At 47.1% G+C, this 11,595-nt stretch overlaps 1 protein-coding gene across 2 annotated transcripts in view; it reads left to right on the top strand.

The window, feature by feature from the left end:
* The first annotated feature begins 229 nt into the window (after positions 1-229).
* Positions 230-11,595, top strand: part of SLC1A3 (solute carrier family 1 member 3) — a 57,397-nt gene continuing 46,031 nt past the window's right edge. The window contains exons 1-3 of one of the 2 annotated variants that reach the window (XM_040420965.1): positions 230-329; positions 1,931-2,206; positions 11,115-11,252. In XM_040420965.1, the coding sequence (XP_040276899.1) occupies positions 2,026-2,206; positions 11,115-11,252 (319 nt within the window). In that variant the 5' untranslated portion in view covers positions 230-329; positions 1,931-2,025. Of the gene's footprint in view, positions 330-1,930; positions 2,207-11,114; positions 11,253-11,595 lie in introns of those variants that run through there. The other variant, XM_040420966.1, reaches the window with a different exon arrangement.

Genomic DNA, 11,595 nt, shown 5'->3' with positions numbered 1-11,595 from the left:
ACCCGAGGATCTGACACCCGAGACCTGACACCCCAGGATCTGACACCCGAGGACCTGACACCCCAGGATCTGACACCCCAGGACCTGACACCCTGGAGGGGGTGAAGCTAGAAGCGAGGGGCAGGAAGGCTGCTGAGCCTTGTGGAGGCCGGGCCTCCTCCTCAGCTGCAGCCTCTCCCCCTCTCGTTGGCTGAGCGGTCTCCACCCCTTGTCTTAAGTCAGACAGACGGAGCTGCTGGAGAACACATGCTCCTTCCCTAACTCCACTCTGTGAGACTTCTGCTCCTTGGAGGGTTCTTCGCCCCTTCTCCAGCCTCCTGCACACAGAGGTGAGTCCAAATCCTTCAAAAAGAACTTCATGGGTGGACAAAGGAGGCAAATTCCTTCTCAGCAGAAGACTGTGATGTAAGAATGGGTTAGATTGCAAGCTCCTGTGCTCACAGCCTGACCCCCAAAGTATCCAGTTTACACATACTTGTATCATTGCACCATATTCTAGATTACTTACTTGCTTATTTTTACTGTTTTACTTTTTTTTTTTTTTATTTCATGATTTTTTTTGGACGCCCAGCCCCTGTTCACAAGGTGACAGGAATGGCAGCGATTTCTATTTGTATTTTTTTCAGATGTAGTAGTGATGAGTCTGCAGAAACTGCAAGTCACTTTACAATGTGCAATGACAAAACTGGCTCTGCTACATCTGCATCTATTTTCACTCTGAATGATAATAAATAGGTCCCCCCCCCCCCATGTTCATTCATCAGTTGTTTAGCAGATCAAAGCGCAGCGCACATTCCTTCACAGTTTGCTTGAAATCTGCTGCTCAAGCTCAAACAATCCGCCCTGTGTTGCTGATGAGGGCCACCGCCTCTGCTGGTGTAGCAGGCTTGAGTTTGTCACCTCAAGGCAGTCATGATAAGATAAGGCAGGAGGCTGTGATCACTCGGCTCTGCTACATGAGCTCCATGAAAAAGACAGCGTGTGCTCGGTTGGAGAGCTCCAGGCGATGATCACGTCACTCGTGTTGCTACATATTATTTTTTCTGAATGAAAACGAAGCTTTGGTTTGAAGCCAAACATCTCCTATGAATTGCACATGTGTAGAGATGTAGCAGAGTTCAGACGGTCATCCTCCTATAATGCTGGACGTGAGGCGCACTGCATGGTTCTAACGTAGAGCGCTATGCAAATGCACGTTCAGCTCTGCCGCATCTCAGCAAATGTTTAACCCTTCAGGTTGGACTGTTGGAGCCTGACAACTTTCCGCTGTCTAGTAGGTTTTCCTGCAGTCCTATGTAAAGCCAATTGACAAACTCCTGACTAGAGCCTAAGGGGTGTATGTGGCTGTCAGGGCATGCTGGGAGTTGTAGTTTTGCTACAGCGGGAGGGCTACAGTGCAAGACTAGAAACGACTCTATCCATGGAAGGATGGAACGTTCTAAAATATCCTCGGTGCTGACCCTCTAATTATAACAACAGGTGCGTTGACCGTCCCTCTCCTGACATGTCTGTCTCAGGAAATCATTGTATTCCTCATAAAATAACAATTGCAGATCATCTATTTTGATAATGCTACGTTGTGCCGTTCCTCTGTTATTCCTCCTGGAAATGTATGACTACATTGAAAACAATCAGTGCTGACATTGCCCACCCCTGTGATAAGAGGTTAACACCCAGTTACCAACATATTAATACATTTCTAGTAAAAATAACAGAAAAGATGCTGCAGAATTATTATTTCATGGGGAATGTAAATATTTAGTCAGACGAGTTCGGAGAGGTGACGGTTACTTAAGTCTATCTCATGTCTTCCTTCACATTTCACTGCCCAGCGGTCTTGTCCCTGCGGTGGAGCCTGGTTGCGGTAGATGGCAGGGCTCAGATTTGTGTCTGGATCCCTATAAAAGCTCATTCACGTCTTGTGTTACAGCTCTACTTCACCGGCTCGACCTGCTGCCTTTGATCATCCACTGGAATTTCCAGTGGCCATTAGACTGGGAGGAGAGTGGTCTATGACTGGCACAGATGACTAAAAGCAACGGAGAAGACCCGAGATCTGGGAACAGGATGGAGCGCTTCCAGCAAGGTGTGCGCCAACGCTCCATGTTGGCCAAGAAGAAGATGCAGAACATCACGAAGGACGACGTGAAACGTTTCTTCGCGAAGAATGGCTTTGTCCTGTTCACAGTCATCGCTGTCATTGTCGGTGAGTAGGATCTTCTGATGTTTACATAACTAAAGGTTAATCTCTGTATAAATGGCAAACTCCACGGCTTTCTAGTACACTTTGTATTTCAGTTCTTCACACTTTCCAGGATCTCTGCTCTCTGTCAATGAATTGAAATACCCTCGTTTCCAGAGGCAGTAAAGCTGTCCATAGCTGGTCCTGATGTCAGCTGAAAAGTGGAGACAATTGTAACCAGTCTAGACAATGCTCTGTGAGCTAAACATCCCGGACTCCAGACTGATACATTGTAACAAACTAGTACAGTTGTATCCAGTCTAGACAATGCTCTGTGAGCTAAACAGCCCGGACTCCAGACTGATACATTGTAACAAACTAGTACAGTTGTATCCAGTCTAGACAATGCTCTGTGAGCTAAACAGCCCAGACTCCAGACTGATACATTGTAACAAACTAGCACAGTTGTATCCAGTCTAGACAATGCTCTGTGAGCTAAACATCCCGGACTACAGACTGATACATTGTAACAAACTAGCAGAGCTGTATCCAGTCTAGATAATGCTCTGTGCACTACACACATCAGCAACAGCTGCGCAGATCTCTCTGCAGGTTTGTTACAATGTATCAGTCTGAAGTCCGGAGTGTTGAGCTCACAGAGCATTGTCTAGAATAGCTGTCTGTCTCTAGATCTCTATCTACTAACCATTGCATTCAGTGACACTCGGGGTTCCTCCATTTTCAAGAGCCATAGTGGACCCCTCGCCCCTTCCATAGGTCAGCAGGTCATAATATGACATGTATGCTTGTGTAGGGACTTTTATTAGTATTATTGGGCCTCATGCACACTGCTGTGATACAGATACATAACACGGCACCGCTACATATCTACTGTATGCAGACATGTGCCATGGGGTCGTGCATTATAAAGCCTTTCTCTAACCCTAAGTTCACACTTGCGCGTTTTACAGCGCGTTCGAACGCGCTGTAAAACGCATAACCGATGCAAACCAATGCTTCCCTATGGGACTGGTTCACATTTTTGCATTTTACAGCGCGTTCGAACGCGCTGAAAAACGCATGACGCATAAACAAGTTCTTGAGCTTCTTTGGGGCGTTTTGTCGCGCGTTTGCGGCCATAGGACACTGCTGTCAATCACACAAACGCGCGTAATACGCGCGTTGACTATGGACAAAAATGCGCGACAAAAATGAGTGTTAAACGCGCATATCAAATACGCTCAGGTCTGAACCCAGTGTAAAATGTTAGTTCTGGGGGATGATATAGTCCCTTGTGGAGGCCTTATACAGGTAGGTAGCACATGGAGCACTTACAGGTCCTAATGCAGACCCATAATGACTCAGAGTGCCCCCGAATATTATGCAAACATCCAGACTATGTACAAAAGTAGCCAGCAAGTAAAATGGTAGATTGTCTCTTTACTCTGTAAGTCCTGTGGCTCTCGCTGCAGGCGGCCGTCACAATGCCAGCTTATTAGGTTTCCTTTTTTATGTTTTATGATGTTTTTTAATGTTTTGTGCGGCCAAAGTTAATTCACTGAAAGAGAGAAGAGCCTCATTCACTAGAAAATGCAGTCATCTCACAATCGCATTGTGTCTTATACACTAGTCCCATCCAAAGCTGCATTTCTTATTGGCTTTAAAACTGCATGACCTGACATCTGACCATGCTTATTCAAAAACCGAGAGGGACCTTAAGCTGCTGCAAAAAAAATCTCCAGCAGCCGATTATCTCTCCCTGCAGAATAACAAAATGGGAATGTTGGGCCTGCTCAGGACTGGGGCGCATGTGTATTGTGGGATTTACTTTGCCCTGTGTTTTTTTTTTTTTTTGTGAAATGTGGGATTTACTAGTCTGGAAATGCTATTTTATGTTGAGGCCAGTGATGAATGTCTGCCTGCAAGGCTTGGGCACAGTAGTTCCTCGGTCGTCTGACTGCTGCACTACTGCGGATTAAAGTGAAGCCTTAATACAGGCTGGCACCATATTCTGATGACTGTCAGTGCGTCTTAGACAGTGTCGGACTGGGGTGCCCAGGGCCCACCAGTAAAATTCATTTTGGGGGCCCACTATAAAGCTACATGCGAATACTAACCACCCATACAGTGGCAGCAGCAGCAAGACGCTACAATATTATTATGGGGGCCCATGCAGTGACTACGAGAGGGCAGGTTCCTGGAGAAAGAGGACATAATTAGCGTGACTCTATATCTAAAAGTCATCTCAGCCACCCAACGTGTCGAGCATAAACCGAGTGCTTTGTTAAATAATGTGCCCATGTTTTCATATAAACATAGGCTGGTTGAGATGCTCTATGCTGCCTCTCTATATCTAGTGCTGTTAGTCTACTGTGCCACTTGTAAAAGAGGTGAGGGACTAGGGGCCGACATTGCTCAGGGGCCCACTGGGGCATTTACCTGTTCCCCCTGTGGGCCAGCCCGAGCCTGGTCTCAGATCCCCTTCTAAATGCTCCATTTACAGAATACAGGCTGCACCATTTTCTGATGACTATTATTGCATCTGTGATCCCCTTCTAAATAAGTAGTGTTGAGCGAACCCGAACTTTGCCAGAAAAGTTTGGGTTCTAGTTCGATGTTCGGGCATTTTAATAAAGCTTGTTGAAAGGCTGCAGGGCAGCCTATCAACAAGCTTTTAAGCTGTGGGCACTTAGAAGCCATCACAGCCATGCCTAGTAATGGCATGGCTGTGATTGGCCGGTGCATCATGTGACCCAGCCTCTATACAAGCTGGATCACTTGTAGCACCGCCCATCAGCTCTGAGTAGTGCAGGGACAGGAAGCAGGCAGCTGAAGTGAGGGACAGTGCTAGGAATCTGGCTATTTTTTTTTTTTGTGGGTGCAATACACAAGCTTTGCACCCCTAACACAGAAATATAATAAAAAATCTGGCTGTTAATTCTGTGGATGACCTATAGTGATTTTATTTTTTATTTTTTTGTGGGTGCAGTGCACCATCCTTGTACCCCTGACACAGAAATATAATAGTTAATCGGTCTGTTAGTTAGGTGCACTTCATATACTCGTTTATTGTGTGAGGTAGACCTGCACTGCATACGTGACAGGGAAATTAATATGGTTAATCCGTCTGTTAGTTCGGTGGGTGACCTCAAAGAATGAGGAGAGCATCAAATAAGGGACGTGGTCCAGGTCGTGGTGGTGGTGCTGGTGGAGCTCCTGTTGCAGGGAGAGGACGTGGTCGATCTGTGCCGGCTACACGCCAAAATGAAACACCTTCCTCAGGTGCGAGTAGACGACAGAACCTTCAGCGTTATTTTGTAGGCCCGAATACCGGTGTATGAATGGTGAGGCCAGAACAAGTAGAGGCGGTAGTAGATTGGATGGCTGACAGTGCCTCCAGTTCCTTCACATTGTCTCCTGCTGAAACTTCAGAGTTGGCACCCATGGGCATCAGTCTTTCACCTCCCCCCTTGCAAATCAGCCAAGCAGTCTAAGCCCCAAGTCATGCAGCAGTCTCTTCTGCTTTTTGATGACTCTGCTGGAAGGGTTTCCAAGGGCCATCCACATAGCCCTGCCCCAGAAGTGGAAGAGATTGGGTGCACCTATGCCCAACCACTTATGTTTCAGGATGAGTACATGGGAGGACCACCACAGCACGTCTCGGATGATGACGAAACACAGGTGCCAACTGCTGTGGCTTTCTGCAGTGTGCAGACCGGCAAGGAGGGCAGAGGTGAAGAGTGGGTGGAAGATGATGTGGAGGACGATTAGGTCCTAGACCCCACATGGAATCAAGGTCATGCGAGTGAAGTGTGCAGTTCGGAGGAAGAGGTGGTGGTCACACAGCGCCAGCCGCACAGCAAAAGAGGGAGCAGGGTGCAAAAGCGGAGCGGCCGTCCCCTAGACAGTACGCCTGCTGCTGCCCACCGCACCAAGGGACCGAGCACACCAAAGCCAGCTCCAAGGAGTTCCCTGGCATGGCAGTTCTTCAGACAATGTGCTGAAGACAAGACACGAGTGGTTTGCACGCTGTGCCATCAGAGCCTGAAGCGAGGCATAAATGTTCTCAACCTGCATGACCAGGCATCTAAATGCAAAGTATGAGCTGCAGTGTAGTAGACACCTCAAAAACCACGAAAGGTCTCAGGCTCCTCCTGGTCCCTCTTCTGCTGCAGTCTCGGCTCTTCATCCACCTCTGGAGTGACAGTGGCACCTGCCAGCAACACCAACACCTCCACCACTGTCACCAAGCATCTCCACAATGTCCCATAGAAGCGTTCAGCTGTACATCCCCCAAACACTGGAGCGGAAGAGGAAGTACCCCCCTACCCACCCGTGATCCCTGGCCCTGAATGCCAGCATTTCTAAATTGCTGGCCTTTGAAATGCTGTCAATTGGTCTGGTGGAGACAGAGGATTTTAAAAACCTTATGGCGGTGGCTGTCCCACAGTACGTCATGCCCAGCCGCCACTACTTTAGGCGAGCCATCCCTGCCCTGCACTGCACAACCAAGTGGCGGACAAAATCAGGTGTGCACTGCGCAACGCCATCTGTGGCAAGGTCCACATAACTACCGATACGTGGACCAGTAAGCATGGGCAGGGATGTTATATCTCCCTAACTGCACACTGGGTAAATGCAGTGGCTGCTGGGCCTGAGGCGGATAGCAGTTTGGCACATGTCCTACCGCCACCGAGGATTGCAAAACACTTATCGTTGCCTCCTGTTGCTTCCTCCTCTACCAGCTCCTCATCCGGTCAGCGTAACACCTTCAGCACAGCCAGGGGGAAACGACAGCAGGCTGTTTTGACACTCCCCTCGCACAGGAGCTGTGGACAGGCATGGAATAACAGACCGATGAGTGGTTGGTGCCAGTGAGCCTCAAGCCCGGCCTGGTGGTGTGCGATAATGGGCGAAATCTCGTAGTGGCTCTGGGGCTAGCCAGTTTAACGCACATCCCTTGCCTGGCGCATGTGCTGAATTTGGTTGTGCAGAGCTTACTGAAAAATTACCCCGATATGTCAGAGCTTCTGCAGAAAGTGCGGTCCGTCTGTGCGCGCTTTCGGCCTTCTCAGCCTGCTGGTGCTCGTCTGTCTGCGCTGCAGCGTAACTTCGACCTTCCCGCTCACCGCCTCATATGCGACGTGGAACTCCGCCTTGCACATGCTGGAGAGACTGTGCGAGCAGTTGATAGTGGAGTTTCAGCTGCAGCACGCACAGGTTAGTCGCTCTGCGGAACAGCACCACTTCACCACCAACGAGTGGGCCTCCATGCGGGACGTGTGTGCCGTGTTGCGCTGTTTCGAGTACTGCACCAACATGGCCAGTGCTGATGTCGCAGTCCTCAGCGTTACTATGCCACTTCTATGTCTCCTTGAAAAAACACTTCGGGCGATGATGGAAGAAGAGGTGGCACAGGAGGAAGAGGGATCATTTCCACGGTTATCAGGCCACTCATTCACAAGTGGTTCGGAGGGTGGGTTCCTGCACCAACAGAGGCCAGGTACACAACTGTCCAGCCAGGACACAGTTCTGAAGGATGAGGAGGAAGAACCGTGTCCATAGCAGGGTGGGACCCAAAGCAGCTCATGGGCATCACTGGGGCGTGGCTGGGGGGATACAGAGGACGCAGACGATACGCCTCCCACAGAGGACAGCTTGTCGTTGCCTCTGGGCAGCCTGGCACACATGAGCGATTACTGTGTCTGCACAACAACCACATTCTAACCAGTGCTGATTACTGGGTGGCCACGCTGCTGGATCCCCGCTACAAGGACAACGTGCCGTCCTTAATTCCGTCACTGGAGCGTGATCGGAAGATGCGTGAGTGCAAGCGCACGCTGGTAGACGCACTGCTGGGGCACCGCCAGCACCTCAGAAGGCAGGGTTAGCATGGCCGAAATGTGGAAAAGCTTTGTCAGCACGCCACAACAACCAGCACCACCAGCTGATATGGAACGTCTTGGCAGGAGGCAGCATTTCACCAACATGGTGGAGCAGTATGTGCACACGCCTACACGTACTGAATGACTGGTCTGCCCCCTTCAACTTCTGGGTCTCCAAATTGGGCACATGGCCTGAGCTTGCCCTTTACGCCTTGGAGGTGCTGGCCTGCCCGGCGGCCAGCGTTTTGTCTGAACGTGTATTCAGCGCGGCAGGGGGCGTCATCACAGACAAACGCAGCCGCCTGTCCACAGCCAATATGGACAAGCTCATGTTCATTAAAATGAACCAGGCATGGATCCCACAGGACTTGTCCGTACCTTGTGCAGAGTAGACAAGTATACCGGCCGCACCCAGCCATTGTTATACTGCAGCGCACTTTCTCTTTGCATTCTCTTTTCTATTTCCCAATGTTTTGGGATCTTCCCAAATTTATAAGGGGGGGGGGAATAAAAAAACAACAAAAACAGTGTTGGCTACCTCTTCCACCTCAACCTCCTACTCCACTTTGACCCTCGCCTCCTAGTTCAAGATTATTTTATGTCATTTCCCTATCCACATTTGTTTGCAGGGCAATTTTCCTGCTCTTACCCCCATTTTGCTTCCTTTTTTAAGCCCTCTAGTCCTTACTACGACTATTTTACAGCCATTTTAGTGCACCAAAGTTCAGGTCCCCATTGACTTCAATAGGGTTTGGGTCCTGAACCCGAAGTTCGTCCGAAAACGGCAAACCGGAACATCCACGGGTCCCCTCATCCCTATAAATAAGCCATTCACAGGATACAGATTGTTATCAACAGCACCATATTCTGCTGAAATCAGCTTTGACCAAGTCAAGAAAAAAAGTGGACCTCAAAGCAACCAATCAGATATCGGCTGTCATTACTTACGTTTGGGAATTGAAAGCTACAACCTAATTGCTTATGATGGACAGCTCTTTCACTGCTGACGACCCCCCAGTTCTGATAAATTGCCCACACACAGATTTTTCAAGCAAAAGCAGGGAGGAAAAATTGCTTATCCAAAGAAGTAATTAGAAACTTCGGGTTCCTAGAGCCAGTCCCTGTAGGAACAGCATTGACATAATACTGACTGCCATATATGACATTTGTATTTTGCTGCTAACACCTGCTTTGATATGTGGCTGTGTACCTGTTTTCTGTGTCACCTCCCTGCTCTAATTTCTAAGCCAATGACACTTTTTAAAGGTTAAATTATGATAATATGTAACTTTCATGATAACAGCAATAATACACACAGTGATGTCACAGTACAGGGATAATAAACACAGTGATGTCATAGTACAGGGATAATAAACACAGTGATGTCACAGTACAGGATAATAAACACAGTGATGTCACAGTACAGGGATAATAAACACAGTGATGTCACAGTACAGGGATAATAAACACAGTGATGTCACAGTACAGGGATAATAAACACAGTGATGTCACAGTACAGGAATAATAAACACAGTGATGTCACAGTACAGGAATAATAAACACAGTGATGTCACAGTACAGGAATAATAAACACAGTGATGTCACAGTACAGGAATAATAAACACAGTGATGTCACAGTACAGGATAATAAACACAGTGATGTCACAGTACAGGGATAATAAACACAGTGATGTCACAGTACAGGGATAATAAACACAGTGATGTCACAGTACAGGGATAATAAACACAGTGATGTCACAGTACAGGAATAATAAACACAGTGATGTCACAGTACAGGAATAATAAACACAGTGATGTCACAGTACAGGAATAATAAACACAGTGATGTCACAGTACAGGAATAATAAACACAGTGATGTCACAGTACAGAGATAATAAACAAAGTGATGTCACAGTACAGAGATAATAAACAAAGTGATGTCACAGTACAGGAATAATAAACACAGTGATGTCACAGTACAGGAATAATAAACACAGTGATGTCACAGTACAGGAATAATAAACACAGTGATGTCACAGTACAGAGATAATAAACAAAGTGATGTCACAGTACAGAGATAATAAACAAAGTGATGTCACAGTACAGGAATAATAAACACAGTGATGTCACAGTACAGGAATAATAAACACAGTGATGTCACAGTACAGGGATAATAAACACAGTGATGTCACAGTACAGAGATAATAAACACAGTGATGTCACAGTACAGGATAATAAACACAGTGATGTCACAGTACAGGGATAATAAACACAGTGATGTCACAGTACAGGGATAATAAACACAGTGATGTCACAGTACAGAGATAATAAACACAGTGATGTCACAGTACAGGGATAATAAACACAGTGATGTCACAGTAAGGGATAATAAACACAGTGATGTCACAGTACAGGTATAATAAACACAGTGATCCAGACTTGACGACTGTTGACAACTAATGGGGTTGTTGCTGTGATTTCTCAAACTGCACACCAGCCGCATACCTGTGAATGCGGTTGTCTCTGCAGCGGCTTTTCAGTACCATGTAGGATGGAACAGGGGACATATGTCTCAAATAAGCAGATCTATCTGGGACTTTCAAACCACTCCTCATATCTCGGCTTCCAGGGCCCCTCTGTAGTTCCCTGACTGCTGCATCAAAAATACTATAAGGTAACTTTGCTAACTGCAGATCTTTGTAAGTAAGCTTAAAGGGGGATTCTAATCTCTGCCGTTCACGGGTAAGATTGGAACACCCATTGAATGCAGCATGGGGGTTGGCATAGACAGATGATATTTTAACCCCTTTAAAAGGCGTCCTGTAACACAAGATCCTTTTTTAAAGGGGCTTTTCTTACCATTTCTTGTAAGCGACTATGACCATCCCCCATTATGAATTTTTTTTATTTTTTTATAAATATGACGATATCTTGAGGATATTTATGCAGAAGTTTTATTTTCAGTCACAGATCTGATATATTATTATTTTTTTGGGTAATATAAGGAGCAGTTCTTCAGCGTGACTCATTTCGTTGTTTCCTGCAGGTATCATCCTGGGATTTTCTGTCCGATCGTATAAAATGTCCTTCCGGGAGATCAAGTACTTCTCCTTTCCTGGAGAGCTGCTGATGAGAATGCTCCAAATGCTCGTCCTTCCTCTCATTGTATCCAGTTTGGTTACAGGTAGGAACAAAATTCTCCCTCATCTTCTTATTCCCACTATCTTCCAGAAACAGCGCCACCCCTGTCCACAGGTTGTCTCCTGATATTGCATCTAGACTCACTGGAAACTGAATGGGGCAGAGCTGCAATACCACATACAACCTGTGGACAGATGTGGCAAATAGTCGTGATCTAACAACCTGCCCGTTGTAAAGCAGGTCATAACATAGCATTATTCCTGGTCAGCCTTGTCATATGTTGGGTACATCCATCAGCTGTCCATGCGCAGGTCGGAGCTGCCTTACATTTCTGAAAAGAGGCACCAATGAAGATAAATGTGGCGGACTCCCTGGCTCACCCTCAC

The sequence above is a fragment of the Bufo bufo genome, chromosome 2 (genome assembly GCF_905171765.1).
Source record: "Bufo bufo chromosome 2, aBufBuf1.1, whole genome shotgun sequence".
Taxonomy (NCBI): Eukaryota; Metazoa; Chordata; class Amphibia; order Anura; family Bufonidae; genus Bufo; species Bufo bufo.
Note: the sequence above shows the minus strand (reverse complement) of the source record. Positions and strands in the feature narration are given on the sequence as shown.